This window comes from Watersipora subatra, chromosome 3, assembly GCF_963576615.1.
Source record: "Watersipora subatra chromosome 3, tzWatSuba1.1, whole genome shotgun sequence".
NCBI lineage: Eukaryota > Metazoa > Bryozoa > Gymnolaemata > Cheilostomatida > Watersiporidae > Watersipora > Watersipora subatra.
In genome coordinates this window covers 67647284-67666798 of record NC_088710.1, presented here as the reverse complement: position 1 = coordinate 67666798, position 19515 = coordinate 67647284, and the positions used below count along the sequence as shown (strand labels likewise).

Sequence of the window (19515 nt, the reverse complement as noted above, 5' to 3'; positions counted from 1 at the left end):
ATATGCATGAGTAGTTGATCCGGAGCGGATTATCCGCAAGTAAGTAAGACTTTGCTCATAATACTCATATAACACGCGCTTCACCCTGTTAACAAACATTTCTAATTACTGTTAGGACTAGACATGCAATACTCAGTAATAGCTCGTAGTGTCTAATACATAAGAATAGAGAATTATTTGAGTATCGTGTAAAGTATAAGACATACAGGATGTGTGTCAGACAGTGCTTCAGGTTGATGTGTCTCTCTAACATTTTGGGTTTTGAGCATTTTATTAAATTTTTTTTCTTTGTTGATTGAATATTAAGCCTATGACACATTAACTAGACAATTATTAATATCCTGGGAATTCTAGTATGCTCTAGGATCGCTAAACGCCAATAATTATTTAGTTAATATAAAACTGCTAATCAGCTAATGTTATGTGATTAATACACTATCTTCTCGTCTAAGGCTCCGTGGACGGAATGAATTCTCACATAAAACGTTGTGTCAAATCATGAAACCAATGAACCAAGCAGAAACCAATGAAAACAAAATGTGCTGCGAGATGACAATTCATACACCCATAATATATTTTATAACAATAATTTGTTGCAAACATGCAAAAATTGTTTATTTAAATAATTAATTAAATAAAAAATATTTTTAAAATGTATAATAAATATAACTTGTTTTATTTAATTTAAAACTATATTTGGGTTTAATCCGGGTGTGTTTCCAACGTTTGCGTTTAATGTTAAACTATAGAGCTTTGAAGCGTTCGATTGATACGCTTACTACCATACCATAGCACATATAATAATATACTGTATACAATCATAGCACCACAATGGGTCAGTATTACTATATAAGATCATTTATACATTGTAATAGTATGTGGTCATGGTGCTCTATTACGCGTTTGAGGAAACTTCGATAGCAGTTTTCTCTTGATAATTTTGCACCAACAAGGATAAATTTAAGTAGCACACACAGTTTTTAGGTTAATTTTGAAGCATTTAAATGGAAAAATATAGCGGGAATACCACGAAAATCAAGGTATGATTTTTTGCACGTGTTTTATTTTCTGTGTTATGTAGTGAATATTTGCAAAAAAAAATGTGCGGAGAAATTATAGTTTCAAGTTTGCTGGTGCTAATTTTATATAGTAATGTTGAAAAAAAGAAAGAATTATAATTGCCATGCTTTTTTTACTGTAATTAAGTAGATGTTTGTTCTTATAAATAGCGTAAATACCTTTTTTGTAGCATTTTTAAGGGGAACCGTCTCATCAGCGATTTTGTCAGTTTTTGTAGGACTTGTAACGACTACAATTAATTTTAATTAAATGTCACTTGCAGCTTCAGTATTGTCTTTTTAGGACGAAACAGTGAGAAAGATCCCAATCGCCCGAAGAGAGCACAATCTGCTTATTTCATTTTTATGGGAGATTTCAGAGAAAAGTGTAAGCGGACAGGAGAAGCAGACACGTCAAATGTAAGTAGCAAGGTTTAAAATGAGCAAGGTTTCAGAAGAAGCATATACTCTTTTATGTTATGGCTTTTATAAATTACTCTTTGCTATAGGTAACAGAGTTTACAAAACTTGCATCAATCAAGTGGAAGAATTTGAGTGAGGATGAAAGAAAACCATGGGATGCACGAGCCGCATTGGACAAGCAGAGATATGAAAAGGAAATGGAAACATACCAACCCCCTCCCGGTATGGCGGCGCAACGATCTCGCAAAAAGGTATGCTGCTGCGTGTTCTGGTAACATGAACTTGAAAATAATATTTGCTGTTACACAAGTTTTTGTTTGCTCATAAAAGATGGTTGCTTATATGCCACAGTTGCATCAGAACTGCGGATCCAAGTTTTATCTCATCAACAAGGTTTTACAAACACTGCAGTTTGTTATACAATGCTTTTATCGTTGCAGAAGGACCCTTATGCGCCTAAGAGACCAAAGAGTGGTTACTTGCATTATTTAGAGGCTTTCAGGGCAAAGCATCCTGAGCTGGGACACAAGGAAATTGTGAGCAAGGGTGCTGAAGAATGGAGCAAACTCACTGATGATCAGAAAGTTCCCTACAACAAGCTATATGAGGCTGCAAAGGAGGAATACACAGCCAAACTTCAGGCGATGGTTAGCTAACAAGTTTACACTCATTATTTTGTGTTATATGTAATGTGTATGTACAACAATCAAATGTATATAACGTGTTGCTAAGATGCAACAGTAATTTGTATAATAGTGATGTTGCTTTATAGACATGCATGCATTTCAATGATTGTATTTTTAACCACAATACAAGTTCTTTTTTTAACTACAATATGAGTTATGATCAAGCATGCAAGTTGAATGACGAAAAATTGTTGACGAATATTGTGGTGAACGTTGAACATCTTATATAATTTAGTTCAAGTATACGGAAAGAAAATAGCTATCATGTCAGCAATTAAATGTGGCACAGTATTTGCAGTATCATACTACATTAATAGCTTATAGCCCAGCATTAGTCGTGGCTCCACGATGCAACTATAACTTGTCATTTCTCTCTTTTCAGAGCCATTAGGTTACTTATGGATTGTTATCTCTAGACTGGCGTCCACACAGACTCTGATCTCAACTCTCAAGCATGTGGCCTGTCAATTCATTGATGCCCATATATAATAATCCCACACTCTCTGTATATAAACGAGCATAGACTGGTCGACAGACTTTTTTGAATTAACTTTCTTACTGGCTGTCTCCAAATATTCATTGTTTATCCATGTAGAAATTTGTTGTACTGATATTTGTTTTTGTTATTTTTGTAGACACTCAACATAACTTTTCTCTAGTAAATATGTACACTGTTTCCCAATTCATAGTTTCTTTTAATGCTGTAGATTTGGTTCGCACTTGCACCATTGAATATAAGTCCAAACCTCTGATTTATTATTTGTAAATTATCTTCCTTCGGTACACCCTGTACATGTTTTAGTTGACATTTTGATTTCTTTAGACAACCCTTTTACATGTCAATTAGAGACAACGTTCTAATATTGATTGAGCATTTGGCAATAAATTTTCAGCATGTTGATTTATATATGTAAGTAGGTTGCAGAAGTTCTTTTCCATGTTAGTCTGAGGAAGTCATAGCGGCCACTCAAGCTGAAATGTGCATGTACTCTCACTGAACTAATGATATCAAAAGAGCCACAGCTCCACTTGGTCTCGCAGATGTATTTCATCGATTGGTGCCATGATTTTTTTGTATCTAGATTGGGATCGTTTTTATCAGCAAGCCACTCTAGACTAGAGTATTCACTTTCATCGTGAACAGTCCGCATAGATGGCCCTTCTCGCCGCTAAGTACACGGAGACGCACCCATTTAGAACATTTGCCCATCGTTAGTCCGACAAGCTGTCGGTTGCACGTACTTGCGCCTTGTGTCTTAACGGATAACCCCCTATATAAAGTGCTGTATGTCAGAAGCCAAGATTAGGATAAAAATTGCTTTTATTCCATTGGTACACCAAACTCGTATTTGCATTGCACTGCGGAACTTTTGGACAAGGCATGTTAAACTGAAGGCTTGAAGATATCGTATTAATAGAAAAGCAATGGCGCAGTTGAAATTGCTTTTCTTTGATACGTTTTCTCACGACGTTACCGATGTAAGTTTAGTTTTATTATTATTCATTTTGCATCCATCATTCCTATCTGCGTTTTATCTCAGAATCTAAACAAATCAGTGTTGATATTTTGTACAGCAAAATCACAAGTTTCAAAGGTGGGCCAAAATAGCTGTTAGAAAGCTATTTTATGCTGACGCTATGACTCAATGATTACTATTATTTTACTAGCAGAACATGATATATTGACTTTTGCTTGTTTGATTACAAGGTATTGACAATCCAAAACTGTTTAGAGCTAAATCTTTTAGGTAAATGTGTCGTTTTTAACAACATCTCTTAATATCCGTTATTCCATGTGCCGAATTAATGAGTACTAGGAGATAATGAAACGATACATTCACTCTAAATAGTTTAGTTTTTATCAAATTCGAACCAGTGGGTAACAGATTTGTAATTGTTCATTTGCTTTCCAATTGTGAAAGTACTGGATATTATGCATATGATTACTAAGGTAGATTTTTTCAATGCACATTTAGTTTACTATTGATGGTTTTGCATATATACTCTGCCTATTTACTGCCCACTAATCAATTCAGCATTATATTGGAATTTTTACTAGCTGCACACCTAGAATTTCATTAGTTTCATAAACGCAAAGTCGGCTACAAGCAAGAGAATTATGCGGAAGATTTATTTTTTATAGGATAGAGGCAATGCTTGTAACAGAGGCACAAGGTATGACGAAACAGTTGTGAAACGCTTTGAAGCATGCATATTTTTGTTTTTAACCACCATATTAGTGTTAACCAGGTTAATGGATGTTTTTAGGGGGTCAATCTTGACTTGATCCAGTTTAATGAAGTAGTAGTAGTTCAGGAGATGAGGATCATTCCCCTTGGAGCAAAGGTGGAAATAAGTTCCTGTGGAACTCGGCTGGGAGCAACTAATCCATCAGCATTTCATGTCGAGGCATTTGTCAACAACCGTAACACTACTAACCCTCCGACTTTTCAAAAAATAGGCAGGTACGTCGCAGATTTATGTAGTCATACCTGTCCCATATGTCAGTTTACTTTGCACTATAAAACTCATCGTAATGCAAGCAAAATATATTTATCGATCTACTCAATATCTAGCTTGTTTTGGAACTGAACGATGTAGTATGTACAGAAATATCGGTTTTCAATATTATTTGTTTTGATTACCAGCTGAACAAGACATGAATACCAGGTAGTTATGAAAATTGAGTTGTCCATTTTTAAGCGCTAATTTACTTTATTATTATATAATTATTACTTTATTATGTTAGTCAAATCAGTTCTTATGATTGTTTGATGAAACACTAGAAACAAAAAGTTCTTTTATTGTCTTTAGATTGTTTCTTTTAACTGACGATGTATTTCAGTGTATTAATTACTCAATGGCGGCCATGCTTGTGTTGGCGGATCGGTGGTTGCAGAGTAACTTAAAGTGAATGGCCATTAGGTAAACAACAGCAAACAGCTCTCACATAGCTGATTTAACACAGTGTCAAAGATTTACGAGTCTCTTAGTCAACAAATAACTCACTATTCATATAATTTCTGCTTGCACATGTGTGGCATGATTAAATGTGTCTCAAGCAGCCCTTCAGTGGCCAGCTGTTATGTAAAACTAGTGACTTCAGTGACTTAGTTGACTGCTGTCTGTCATGCAGTACTAGAGTCAGGTGTGGACAGTACTAAAGTCAGGTGTGTGCAGTATTAGAGTCAGTCGTGTGCAATACTAGTCAGGTGTGTGCAGTATTAGAGTCAGGTGTGTGCAGTATTAGAGTCAGGTGTATGCAGTATTAGAGTCAGGTGTGTGCAGTACTAGAGTCAGGTGTGTGCAGTACTAGAGTCATGTGTGTGCAGTATTAGAGTCAGGTGTGCGCAGTACTAGAGTCAGGTGTGTGCAGTACTAGAGTCATGTGTGTGCAGTATTAGAGTCAGTTGTGTGCAGTACTAGAGTTAGGTGTGTGCAGTATTAGAGTCAGGTGTGTGCAGTATTAGAGTCAGGTGTGTGCAGTATTAGAGTCAGGTGTATGCAGTATTAGAGTCAGGTGTGTGCAGTACTAGAGTCAGGTGTGCGCAGTACTAGAGTCAGGTGTGTGCAGTACTAGAGTCAGGTGTGCGCAGTACTAGAGTCAGGTGTGTGCAGTATTAGAATCAGGTGTGTGCAGTACTAGAGTCAGGTGTGTGCAGTACTAGAGTCAGGTGTGTGCAGTACTAGAGTCAGGTGTGCGCAGTACTAGAGTCAGGTGTGTGCAGTATTAGAATCAAGTGTGTGCAGTACTAGAGTCAGGTGTGTGCAGTACTAGAGTCAGGTGTGTGCAGTACTAGAGTCAGGTGTGTGCAGTACTAGAGTCATGTGTGTGCAGTATTAGAATCAGGTGTGTGCAGTACTAGAGTCAGGTGTGTGCAGTACTAGAGTCAGGTGTGTGCAGTACTAGAGTCAGGTGTGCGCAGTACTAGAGTCAGGTGTGTGCAGTATTAGAATCATGTGTGTGCAGTACTAGAGTCAGGTGTGTGCAGTACTAGAGTCAGGTGTGTGCAGTACTAGAGTCAGGTGTGCGCAGTACTAGAATCAGGTGTGTGCAGTACTAGAGTCATGTGTGTGCAGTACTAGAGTCAGGTGTGTGCAGTACTAGAGTCAGGTGTGTGCAGTATTAGAATCAGGTGTGTGCAGTACTAGAGTCAGGTGTGCGCAGTACTAGAGTCAGGTGTGTGCAGTACTAGAGTCAGGTGTGTGCAGTACTAGAGTCAGGTGTGCATTACTAGAGTCAGGTGTGTGCAGTACTAGAGTCAGGTGTGTGCAGTACTAAAGTCAGGTGTGTGCAGTACTAGAGTCAGGTGTGTGCAGTATTAGAGTCAGTTGTGTGCAGTATTAGAGTCAGGTGTGTGCAGTATTAGAGTCAGGTGTGTGCAGTATTAGAGTCAGGTGTGTGCAGTATTAGAGTCAGGTGTGTGCAGTATTAGAGTCAGTTGTGTGCAGTATTAGAGTCAGGTGTGTGCAGTATTAGAGTCAGGTGTGTGCAGTATTAGAGTCAGTTGTGTGCAGTATTAGAGTCAGGTGTGCAACATAATTTAATTGCTCACAATAATTTATCCATTTATCATACCCAGAAGTTGACCTGTTGCTGATTTTTTGATTACTACTTACCTGAACTGACACTACTAGCAGTCATATGATATCTGGTCGCACCTGCTTTATATGGGCCTACACACTTCCATACAATTTGAGCACCACCCACATATTTTGTACAAAGCTATAAAAAGATTTTCTGGCTGAAAAGCTATCGCTCAACTATAGAAGGTTGTCATAGATACTCCAGTTTCGAAGCATGATATATATCGCCTATTTTACTCTTTTCAATAATACTAAAGTAGCCCACACAGGCTGGAGTCACTTTCTGTAAATCAAGTCTAACTTTTGTACATCTCCTAACCTATCGTAATTGAGGTGTGATGGGACGGGGTGTGATGGGACGGGGTGTGATGGGACGGGGTGTGATGGGACGGGGTGTGATGGGACACAAATATGAGTACGACCTTTTGTATGACCTCAAACATATATCTTCGTGTCACATTCTGTAATGAGTTTCCACTAGTGAAACTGTTGCTAGAATGTTATACCTCGTATGATCACTAGGTTGCATAAAGTTTCAGTATGTTTTTTTCCTTCTATCCATAAAGTGCTACACAAGGTTATACATTCGATTTGGATTTACCATAGCAGCATCAGCAATAAGTGGGATTAGTAAAATAGTTAAAGTTGTTACTTGTTGAGATAAACTTTTTTATAAATGTTGTCAATGAGAAGGATAATGCATTATCACTGTGTGATATCGTTATGATGTACCTGCTGGTATGTACTGCTTTAGGAGATGTTTTTAAACAAAGATGAGATAGCAAGTATAACTACAATAACAAGTAATAAATAATTGTTGTATTTATATTTCAGTTGTTTTTTGTGGCTGTTTATAAAAGTGATTGGCTTTATGCATTAATAATTTAGATAAATAAGTTTAGTGATGTAGATGGTAGAACGGAGCAATAAAATTTGGTTTCGGTATTTTTTGGTTTTTAGGGAAAGTTTAAAAAAGTTTGTGTAAATTTGGTATAATTCGCTAATGTCATGTGATTAAAATGGCTGAAAGTTTTACTATGTTCAGAGCAGTCTGTAAAAGAAGTCGTAAAATATCAACAAAGCATTAGTTGGTAATGGCACATCCAATCTTATAACATATAATGCATCCATTGACTCACTACAAATAACTATGAGAGAGTGAGTGAAGCCTGTGAGTTCTCTACACATGTATTGTTAAGTGGTGTTTAGACATTGATTAATACACATGTATATTCATTATATGGAAGCAGTTACTTTACAAATACATAGCAACAATGTTGACTTGGAGTCTTGCAAACTTGTGAACAAAGTTGTAAATGATGCAAAACAAAATATAAACCAATACCTAATATAGGCAAACAGAACAACACTAAAATTAATAGTGTAATATTAAAATTAACGGTCAAACCATTTCAGTTCTTGCAATAGATGGCTACAGTGGAGACAGTTACTGTATTGTAGCCACTAGATGCCTACTATAGTGGCTTACCGATGTTTTCATAATCTTATATTATATGATCTATTGAAAAGTAACAACTTAAGTTGTTGATACACTCATGGTATGTACTGCATTGCTGGTCAGTATCCACACCCTTCAAATTTTACAGAATATGTAACTGCTGACATTAGTCAAACATGTAAATATGTACATACATAGTTGTAATTGGTAATGCCTTAAACAATGCTATACGGAGCCAAGGTAAAAAGATTTAACAAGCTGTAATCAGAATATGGAGAGAACCACTTGTGGCAGTGCTTAGTTAGATACAGGAAATCGAGATATCAGAGATCAAATCAAAGCTACTCATAGGGAGAGAATGGATTCACTGATAAGTCTCAGCAAATACAAACCTATCACCTGATTTATTTTTTCTTAAATAATAAGATATTTGTGATATCAAAATATTTTTGGTTGTGGCTATTATATGGTTTTTATTTTACTGGAAGATAAGACGACTCTCATATTTATTGAAGTGATTCACATTTTCTCATTAAGCGTTCAGGGCATAGACCTATTAACTATACTTTATACGTATAGTTAATAGGTCTATGGTTCAGGGTAATACTATGAGTATATTATTTGTTTTGACCATGTTGAAAAGCTTAAAATGACAGAGTGTATCATATGAAAGCGTGACTGACAATAAAACATATTACCATTCTATTACGCGTTTTTTTAGTATTTATTTTGACATTTGTGGATTGCTTCACCAAGTTCACAAATAATGAGTGAGGAAGGCAGTTTTTATACTCTCTACAAGCTGAGCACTTTTGATTTGAGTGTAAGACATTTTTTATGTCAAACATGACATCGATGTGAACTTTTGACAGTGCTGTTACTAAAAGATGATGGACTACTTATGCTTTTGAATCCATTGAACTTGTCATTGGTTTTATAAACAGTGAGACCTCTCTCTGATGTCTATTAACGGATAAGATAAGAGATGTTTCTAGGTCATATAACATGGGTGTCATTCATCTTTTAAACTACCTGTAGCTGTGAGTATAATGAGAGAAATATTGAGTTACTAATGGAGAAACAATGCCCGACAGATTGCCTCATTGTGAAAGGCTATTACTCCGCCATCACACTGGCTGTGTATGGCAATGTGATGAAGGATATACCTACCCAGCCTCAACAACCCCCTGCTCTTTCGTCTAAACCTACACAAGGTTTGTCTTCTCTTTGCTTATTCTATTACCATTATCTCAACTATTTCCATCAACTCATGTATTATTACTCTTACATGTTGACTGTTGATGTACACAGTAACATGTTATTTGTGAACGTCAACAGCTACATATATACAAACAGGCATGTTTACTCGGAAATTACTCCAATTGCACACATCTTGTACAAACCTTATTTTTACTGCATACATATACCTCTAGATGTTTACTGCGTATGTACACACTTGCATGATTACTGCGCATGCACCCACACTTATGAAGTATTTTTCTTCCTTAGTGAGCATTAAGAAGGAGGCGGCAGTTACTGATGTTAAATCAAATGCTCCTGCAACAGTCAGCCCGGCAGCTGTGATAAAAGTAGAGGTTCCGCCACCCTCTACGCAAGGTTAGCAGTGTCTTTCTGTTTAAAGCAATATCTTGAGTGCCACATATAGCGGTTTTTCATGAGGCTGGTTTAAAAAGCTGGTTATATATTGAATTGATTTGTCATACGCATACCTATGGAATAGCAACTTTACATCTCATAAAAAATTGAGCCGTTCTCTTGCAGAGACTTTGGACCCTTTAATTTGAAACGTGTGCTTTAATAAATGGGATTGGTCTAATCCAATCGCCGAGTCGCTATTCTTGAGCTTTGTTTAACGCTCATAAGGATATTAAAATCATCAAATAAACTTGTATGAATGCAATTACAGTTTAAAATCATTAAATTTGAGTTATTGCATGGCTATCATAATTTTCTGAATACTGCTCTGACTAATAAAAAGATTATACTGTGTGGCTGTCAAGTCTTTCTGACTGATAAAAATGTCTCTCCTGAATACAACTAGGATGCATTTAGTTATTTATTCATAGTCTATGTAACCTTCTATCTCCCGCTGAAAGCATGAAAGCAGTTGTTTTGCGAATAACTCGCAGTACAGCTTAATGATGGTGAATTATAAGATGTTTGCTTTATTTGCCAACTGTCAAAATGATGAAAAGTTGAGAGAGTTGTTAAGATAAGTGCTGCTGCTCTCTTTTTTATAAAGCTGTAGTTTACTCACTAGTGGTGGTAAAGATGCTGCAGAGTTCCTTCATAGCATGCTGTATATTTAAGCCTTTTTCCATTACCTCCATGATTTATCGAAGGTTGTTTTCCAGTAAAATAATGGTTTGCCAAAAAAACCAGTTTACTAAAAATAAACTGAGTTGCCAAGAACATCTCTGGTTTTCGTGTTGCACCGCATCTGCACTATAATGCGTACATAAATTTAGGCTGTATTGAAGTGATCACCGTTGTCTGTTCATGGACACTGTGTGACTTGAAGATTGTTGAATATCTTTAGTTGAAGTGAAAGTACCTCCCAGTAAGGCTGCTGCCAGTGGTTCTGTTGACTCAGTGAATAGTCAGCTGTATGGAGGTATCTCGAGCACAGAGGAAACGACTGGACTGGCAGGCGCGGAGTCAGATGATCAAGAGATGAATTCTGAGGAAGATGTCTTGGCAGGAGATATCATTACCACAGATGAGGTGACATTTCCATTTTCTTCCTTTTAATAAGTCATCACTTGGCATTGCATTTGTGTTTTTAAAATCTTTTTATGCCACAAATGTTGAGCAAAGGGTCTTTTTCTTCATTTACAGACTGGATATGATGATGGATATGATGGATACACAGAGCTCAGTTCCTTCAATCCGTACCAGTTTGAAGTCACGCCACTTATGGTATCATCCCTTCTACATATCTTCCTAGGCCTTTGTGTGGCTGTATCTAAGATGTTTGCCTGTGTGTCGGTTGCACTTTATGCTTCTCCTTATCAGCACTGTTAAAATATTAATCAGGGAAGACGTACAAGGGACACCATTGGGTTATGTATTGTACAAAAAGTTTACTCAAACCCAATGCAAATCATGCATAAGTTTGTCTTTCACTTCCTGTTCATAGGTTGGCTCTAACAGAATTATGCCTTAAATCGTTTTTGCATGTCTAAAAAAAGTTACGACTGAAAAAGAAGAGTTTGCTTATATACTCGCATCTTAGTCGTCTTTAAAACTGAAAAAGAAGAGTTTGCTTATATACTCGCATCTTAGTCGTCTTTAAAACTGAAAAAGGAGAGTTTGCTTATATACTCACATCTTAGTCATCTTTAAAACTGAAAAAGGAGAGTCTGCTTATATACCCGCGTCTTAGTCGTCTTTAAAACTGATAAAGGAGAGTCTGCTTATATACCCGCGTCTTAGTCGTCTTTAAAACTGATAAAGGAGAGTTTGCTTATATACTCGCATCTTAGTCGTCTTTAAAACTAAAAAAATTCCATCAACTCAAGGCGCTGGTTTATATGAGCAAAACTCTCATCTCATGCAAATGCTATGACACAACAGAACTTTTCAGATCACACAATATCACCAATTTACCATTCAGTATTATACAGTACTTCTATATATATATTTCTCAAAGTCGGTGTGTCATGTGTCTGCATTCTGGCTATAGCTATTGTTAGATTAGCTGTAGCTAGACAACGCTGGTTGACGCAACGTCTTGGTGTACCGTCATTATGGTGCTTTACACTGGCCGATTTTGTCACCGATTTTGTCGAGCACCGACAAATTTGATGAGTCGGCGTCTGTAGGTGTGAACAGAGAGATCGGTGTCTGCACCGATCTGAAAATCGGTGTCAGTGCAACCCAGCAGTGCCCGGTTGTGCCGACAAATTGGACGCTCATCAGCCAATCAGAAGCTAGGAGCCTCATTAAACTTTCCCTCGTGCTCTTTCTGATAGTGAAATAATATTATTTAAATGAATAAATAGTAGTAGACTAGACTGGTACGTATGTTGATAGCAGTCGTGACACGCAAACGTACACCAAAAAGCTCCTTGCGTACACACACAAAACAATAACTAATAACTAGTACTACTACTACTGCTACTACCAACAAACAACAACAAAATAAATATATCAAACAAACCTGTTCTTCCTCCTCCATCATACAGGCTGTCAGAGCTGCCGCAGCTGATCCTGCCATCAACAAAATCTCATCGTCATCGGAAGACTCCATTCGGCATACAGTAGTTGCTTTTAGCGGTAGTAGTAGTAGGAGCAGCAGTAGTAGTGTAGTACTAGTATAGAATTTTTCACATCAAGCGCGTTGATTTTATGTGTCCTCGTCTTTGCGTGGTCGGGTGAAGGTCAGAACGGTGAAGCGCTGTGATTGGCTGTTGGTACCGACAAAAATAGTTCGATCGTTGCAATGTAAAGGGGAGTCGGTGTCAGCACCGATACGTGAAATGTCTGAGTCGGGGTATTGGCACCTAATCGGAGTCGGTGTTGGCCAGTGTAAACGCGCCTTTAGAAGCTAAGTATATGGAAATTTTCCATCGGCAATGTGCCAGGCGCTTGGCAATGGCTTGCCACTTGCTAAAGAGTTGCCTGCCAGCCAGTGGCAGGCAACTCTCATTACTTCTCATTGTTGATAAGTTGATTTTTAATACCATTTTCCATTGACAATGTGCTAGGCTAATAGCAAGGGGTAGGCAACTCTCATCATTTTTCACTGTTTATAAGCTGATTTTTAATATCCGGGCAACGTCGGAAGGCACAGCTAGTAATATACAATTCAGGGATATGCGAAAAAAGGGATATGCTTTTTACTGTATATATACAGTAAAAAGTATTTTACTGTATATATATACAGTAAAATACTTTTTATTAGTGCTGGGCACAAGTAATAAAACTCGTTAGACTCGTGGGTTTATCTTCTCTCGAGTATCGGGTAATAGAGGTTTTGAGCATTTCGGTCTTGCAGGTTTGGGTTTTGACTTGCGAGTTCAGGTTTTGTTACGCGGATCTGTCAAGTAGAGTGGACAAAAACTCGGTCTATTGCGCCCGGCTCTCTAAATATTGTTTAATAACCCGCCTGTTAACCCTTTGAACACTGGCCTTTTCGTCATTGCGTGCTAGTAACCCTGGGCAATGTGTCCAACGATCCGAAGTTTTTTAAATTGTTATTATATAAATCTGAATGTGCTCAAAATACAATGATATTTGGTAAAACACTAGTAAAAAAGTCAGGCAACCCACAGCAAATGTCATCAAACAGAAAAAAACAGTACTTCATCATTATTCGGGCTGAAACTATAAGTGTTTGTACGATTTTACAAAACTCATAAAAACATTTACATTAACATCATATCCATTGAGTACATTAACATCATATCCATTGAGTACATTAGCATCATATCCATTGAGTACATGTTCATCATTATTTTATGACTCAAAATATACTGGAAAAAGTCGTGCCAATTCTTTCGCGATAACGTTCAAATAAATTTTGTTATTAAAACGTAGGAAGTAGGTAAAGATATTTAAAAACTGTTACAAATGGGAGTAAAATTTCTGACTTAATATCTTGTGCAAAAATTAATTTGATTGATTTACGCTGTTACTTAGAAATGGCTTTTGTAAACAAAGCCATTTGAATGCCGGAATTCCGCCCGATTGAGATTCTGACACACCCTACGCCATGCCCTACGACAGTTGGGGTTCAAATTTCGAAAGGTTAAGGCTGCGAACATGAATATCGGTTGTTGGAAAATAGCGTTAGACAATATTGAAAAACAATAAATAATTTGAATAGCATTATAATTGCATTATAAATTTTAAAATATATCCGATGTTTGGAAATTTTAGACATAAAACCCGTGTCAACAAACCCGATACCCGAAAACCCGTTGCCCAAGAAGTACTCGTGCCAAGCTCTACCATCTACCCGACACTCGAAAAACTTGAACAGAAGGGGACGAGTTTAAGCTCGTTGGCCAAGAAGTACTCGTGCCCAGCACTACTTTCTATTTGCTTCCGGGTTGTTCTGAATCATAAATGTGATATATTATAGTAAATAAATTATACTCGATTCTCTTTAGTCTTTACACACTCAATGGTTTCAATTACGTTTGCTGCATTGTCAACTTGTGCACTTGCATGCATCGTGTTGTCTATTTAACTTTGTCCTTTACTTTTTTTGTTGAATAATAATTTACGAAATGTTTCAGATGTTTCTGAGCCCAGCATTAACAGCATACGCACAGGAGCGAGCGCGTCTCTGTGACAACGAAACGCTCACAACTTCGGCCGAACAATTTCTTAACCTTATTGACAAGCACAGAGAGCCACCTCATCATGACAAGCGAGTCTTTTCTTTGTTTCCTTCATGCGTGTATTTAAATATAGCATTTTCAGGTGTTATTCTGTTACGGTTGTACTTCCTATCAACAGCCTCATTTGATCTGGCTGTAGGTGGGTGCAAGGAATGGAGAAGATGGAGGAGCTAATATCATCCGCGCTGGCCTCCTTGTCACAGGTGGACCCAGCAACTTTTGATTCAGCTGTCAACACCCTTGTTGAGTGGAGTCTTGAATCTCTTAGCATATCAGCTGCAATGGCCCAGCCAGAGACTCCGTACAAAGTCCGTCATCTCAAAATGGGCATCAAGTTTGTCGGAAAAATGTTCGTCCTCTGCAACGAGCTAACACAGAGAATGCTTGTATGTTTTTATAAGTCAATATATAGCTGTCTTTAGTTGCTAACCAACCATGAGTAGTCATTTTCTGCCTTCATCTGCAGCGACTACATGGACATTGTAGCTCCATGCTGATAGAGAACTTGCGCATGATTTAGTGGCTTGATTGTGCTCTGTGTTTGAACAGGAAGTAGGCATCCAGCAGCTGCTTCTTGACCTGTTTGTTTCCTCGCCTATGGCTACATCACTGCGGCTGCTCATCATAAAGTCTCTCGATATGCTCACTCACTCAGAGGTGGGGATGATCTGGTTTATTGGGGAATCCAAGTCTACAGAAGAAAAGAGTGGATACCAACAACTGCTAGATATAGCCCTAACCAAGCAGGTAATCCTCTCATCTAATATTAGTGTATTTATTACCTGCATGGTTGCTGATAGGTGGCCAGTGGTATGGGTGTTATGATATGCAGGAGTTGAGAGGTCGTAGCAATATTCCTGTATCTTTTTATATTTTCTAAATAATATTGTAGAATGCAAGGATAATGGTTGCCTTCTCTGCCTTGCTACGTAAAGTACACTTCTATGAGACCCTTGCCAAGCTAAGAGACTCTGCTAATAAGTAAGTGTGTAGGATGTCATCTTTAATTCTTCTGTGGGTCATTTTATGGTCTACAATGTATTGATCTCACGCACTCCTAAATGTATTGATCTCATGTACTCTTAAATGTATTGATCTCACGCACTCCTAAATGTATTGATTTCACGCACTCCTAAATGTATTGATCTCATGCACTCCTAAATGTATTGATCTCGTGCACTCCTAAGTGTATTGATCTCATGCACTCCTAAATGTATTGATCTCATGCACTCCTAAATGTATTGATCTCATGCACTCCTAAATGTATTGATCTCATGCACTCCTAAATGTATTGATCTCATGCACTCCTAAATGTATTGATCTCGTGCACTCCTAAATGTATTGATCTCATGCACTCCTAAATGTATTGATCTCATGCACTCCTAAGTGTATTGATCTCATGCACTCCTAAGTGTATTGATCTCATGCACCCCTAAATGTATTGATCTCATGCACTCCTAAGTGTATTGATCTCATGCACCCCTAAATGTATTGATCTCATGCACTCCTAAATGTATTGATCTCGCACCTTTGGTTTAACGCTTTCCAGCTTCCTATATATAACTCATCTGTTTAGATTAGCTGAAAGGACAATGATTTTTATGCGGGAGCACAGCAGTGGTGAACCCGCTGACCCTGCCATATTTGCTGATTCAACTGGTGTTGATGACGTGGAGGTGGACTTGATGGTCAGTTGTTTGGAAGAGGTTCTTTCTGTTCTTAAACATCCAAAGGATTACATTGTAAGTGTTGTCTTTGTATCTCATTATGTTTATCTCTGTGTCTCATCACGACTTTGTTAACTACATCATGTCTCTGTGTCTCATCACAACTCTGTTAACTACATCATGTCTCTGTGTCTCATCACAACTCTGTTAACTACATCATGTTTCTGTATCTCATCACGACTCTGTTAACTACATCATGTCTCTGTGTCTCAGCACAACTCTGTTAACTACATCATGTTTCTGTATCTCATCACGACTCTGTTAACTACATCATGTCTCTGTGTCTCAGCACAACTCTGTTAACTACATCATGTTTCTGTATCTCATCACAACTCTGTTAACTACATCATGTCTCTGTGTCTCAGCACAACTCTGTTAACTACATCATGTCTCTATATCTCATCATGACTCTGTTAACTACATCATGTCTCTGTGTCTCAGCACAACTCTGTTAACTACATCATGTCTCTATATCTCATCATGACTCTGTTAACTACATCATGTCTCTGTGTCTCAGCACAACTCTGTTAACTACATCATGTCTCTGTGTCTCAGCACAACTCTGTTAACTACATCATGTCTCTGTATCTCATTACGACTCTGTTAACTACATCATGTTTCTGTATCTCATCACGACTCTGTTAACTACATCATGTCTCTATATCTCATCACGACTCTGTTAACTACATCATGTTTCTGTATTTCATCACAACTCTGTTAACCACATCATGGTTATGCTATCTCATGATCACACTATAGGCTTTCCTCATCAGCGGTTATTTTCTCATTCTTTGTTATTTCTTGTATTTTGTTATCTTCATATTAAATATGTGCAGGCTCAGCCAGCTCAAACTAGCCTGCCAGCTCGGAAACAGTATCAAGTTTCACATTCACCTTCAGATCCATATCCTGGTCTTTTCTCAATGTTCTCCTCATGGTGAGTTTTATAGGTTTTCGCCTGGCCATAATTTACCCATGCGGAATTAGTCATTTATTTTTCTCCGTTCTTGGACAATAGCAAGTACCAGTTGTGCAACTATGTCAGCCATCATTCACTTTGTAGCCGTCTACTTGAGGTCCTACTGGTCTTGCTCTCCTCCCCTGCATTAGCCACCGAGCCTGACGTGTTTGAAGCGATTCGAGATATTTTAAGTGAGATGTTGAAGACATTGCCAGGGATTCTCTACTTATCCACGAATGTTGATGTCATCAATTGTATTATCAGAACTCTATTGCTGTCCGCAGTAAGCAGTATTTATTTTGTTAAAATCGTCGTATGCTTCCTAAAATGAGTTACATTATAATTGGAAATTGTCTCCCTTGTTACATGCAAACTCGCTCTTATTTATGTTTTATCATTTACTAGCTCAGTCAATGTTCAATTAATATTATTTAGTGTCATCTCACATCTAGCTTGTAAACTATTTAATAATGAAAACACCGCAGTAAAAGATTTTTGCTTAAATATATGTATGTCACACTCTTTTGTGATTAGACAACTAAAGTATATATAGATAATATTCCAGATATCAGTAAAAGGGCCTCTGCTGTCAATAGCACATAGCACTCTGTTGCTATGCGGAATCGCCAGCAAGAGATTTCGGAGGCATAATTATTGGAATCTGTGGCTGCTGTTGTCCACGTGACATGGCGCCCTATAATAACCATAAGATACTGAAAACCCATTAAATGAAAGCCTTAATTCTCCACATCCCTTTCTCTATGGTGGCGCTCAATTGGCGGAGTTCAAATAGAGGCTGACATAGTATTTTTCAACTGGCTGGTCAGAATTGCGGAAAATAAATTTAACCTTTGTTTTTATTTCAACCTTTGTAAATTTAACCGAATGTTGCCTATATTTTGCCCTCTTCTTCCGGTGGAGTGGTATTAAACCATTTGGATGCAATAAATCTGCTAACATAACTCCAACTTGTCAAAGTTATCTTAATAAATATGCATTGAGAAACAGATAAATATCTCTACCAGTTGATATCTATCGCTTGTAATTAGTCTGCGATGATATTATAGCCTGTGTACTGCTTTGCAATTTGTCGGAGCTTTCAACTAGTTTTATTTCGTTCTAAATTTGAAAACATATTTTTATTTGATATCTATATTTAACAAGGGTGCATAAAAGCTCATTGTACTCATTGATATATTTGCTACAGTTTCCAGCCAAAACTAACTTTTATGTGCAACAGAAGAGGAGTTATGAAGGTTGCTCAATTGTAAGATAAGATTACCGCGATTAAGATCAGATTACCGCGATGATGCTATCAAATAATAAATCTGCAAATTTATAAGTTATAGAATGATAATCGATCAAATGCTACAGATATACATGTATATATATATATATATATATATATATATATATATATATATATATATATATATATATATATATATATATATATATATATTGATGAACAAGTGGCATAAACGAACCATAGTTATATTACATGCAGAAACAAAAATTAAAATTTTTAAAACAAAAGTATTTGCGTCATTTGCTTGGATAGCTGCGTTCTGATTGTTACTTTCGATGGAATGAACATCTTCTGGTTGTACAATACCTTCCACCATATCTTCTGACCTCGACTCTTCTGCCCTGCTGAACTAGTCGATATTAGCCTCCAAACAATTTTTTCAGCTGAGCAATACTTTTACGCGATGCATTTAGCACAAATGCAATGTGTAAAAGTTTTGCTCACTAAACGCCACCTTTTGCCTAAAACTAGTCATTTATCTACCATTGTAAATGTAAACCGGTTTTTATATACATGTGTTCTGAAGTATCAATACCACGTTAAGCAAGTTACACAAGGAACTACTATTAGCCTGAAACAAATATTAATTATTTCTATGGTGTTCCTTTCAAATCTTTAACAAAAACAATGAAAAGCGTTGGAGTTGGACAACGAGAAAATTAATTGTTATTGATGTAAACTATTCATTATTAATATGATTTAATGGACACTTTTCTACTGATCAATTGATATTATAAATTCGTAAAGATCAAGATTGTCAAATTCGCGGTCAAATGGAGGTGGCGTTCAATTAGAGAGTGGTGCACTATTTTTCAACCCTTCTCTCACCGTGGCGGTCAAATAGAGGTGGCGTTCAAGTAGAGGTTTTATGGTAGTTATGATTTGTATGGTAATATCTCTGGGATTAATAGCTGATAAATCAACCGTACAGGTT

General features: G+C 37.2%; 2 protein-coding genes and 1 non-coding gene across 5 annotated transcripts in view; all 3 read left to right on the top strand.

Moving 5' to 3' along the window:
* The first annotated feature begins 736 nt into the window (after positions 1–736).
* Positions 737–3074, top strand: LOC137391143 (high mobility group protein B3-like). Of its 3 annotated transcripts, none has more exons than XM_068077506.1 (5): positions 737–835; positions 1363–1478; positions 1568–1732; positions 1922–2128; positions 2550–3074. In XM_068077506.1, the coding sequence occupies exons 1-5, from the start codon at positions 832–834 to the stop codon at positions 2556–2558; spliced, it is 501 nt and encodes a 166-aa protein (XP_067933607.1). In that variant the 5' UTR covers positions 737–831; the 3' UTR covers positions 2559–3074. The 3 variants fall into 3 exon arrangements, with proteins under 3 accessions (XP_067933607.1, XP_067933608.1, XP_067933610.1); XM_068077509.1 differs by lacking the exon at positions 737–835 and adding an exon at positions 883–1040; XM_068077507.1 differs by lacking the exon at positions 2550–3074 and having other exon boundaries at positions 1922–2137.
* Positions 3075–3592: 518 nt separating this feature from the next.
* Positions 3593–19515, top strand: part of LOC137390912 (protein virilizer homolog) — a 46545-nt gene continuing 30622 nt past the window's right edge. The window contains exons 1-13 of the mRNA XM_068077228.1: positions 3593–3646; positions 4436–4632; positions 9252–9427; positions 9723–9830; positions 10774–10958; positions 11073–11153; positions 14480–14613; positions 14724–14970; positions 15134–15331; positions 15477–15565; positions 16161–16326; positions 17148–17248; positions 17375–17555. Of these exons, the coding sequence (XP_067933329.1) occupies positions 3593–3646; positions 4436–4632; positions 9252–9427; positions 9723–9830; positions 10774–10958; positions 11073–11153; positions 14480–14613; positions 14724–14970; positions 15134–15331; positions 15477–15565; positions 16161–16326; positions 17148–17248; positions 17375–17555 (1917 nt within the window). The remainder of the gene's footprint in view (positions 3647–4435; positions 4633–9251; positions 9428–9722; positions 9831–10773; positions 10959–11072; positions 11154–14479; positions 14614–14723; positions 14971–15133; positions 15332–15476; positions 15566–16160; positions 16327–17147; positions 17249–17374; positions 17556–19515) is intronic.
* LOC137392325 (U11 spliceosomal RNA) lies at positions 17845–17969 on the top strand. Its single transcript, XR_010978228.1, has one exon. It is a non-coding gene; the product is annotated as a U11 spliceosomal RNA (small nuclear RNA).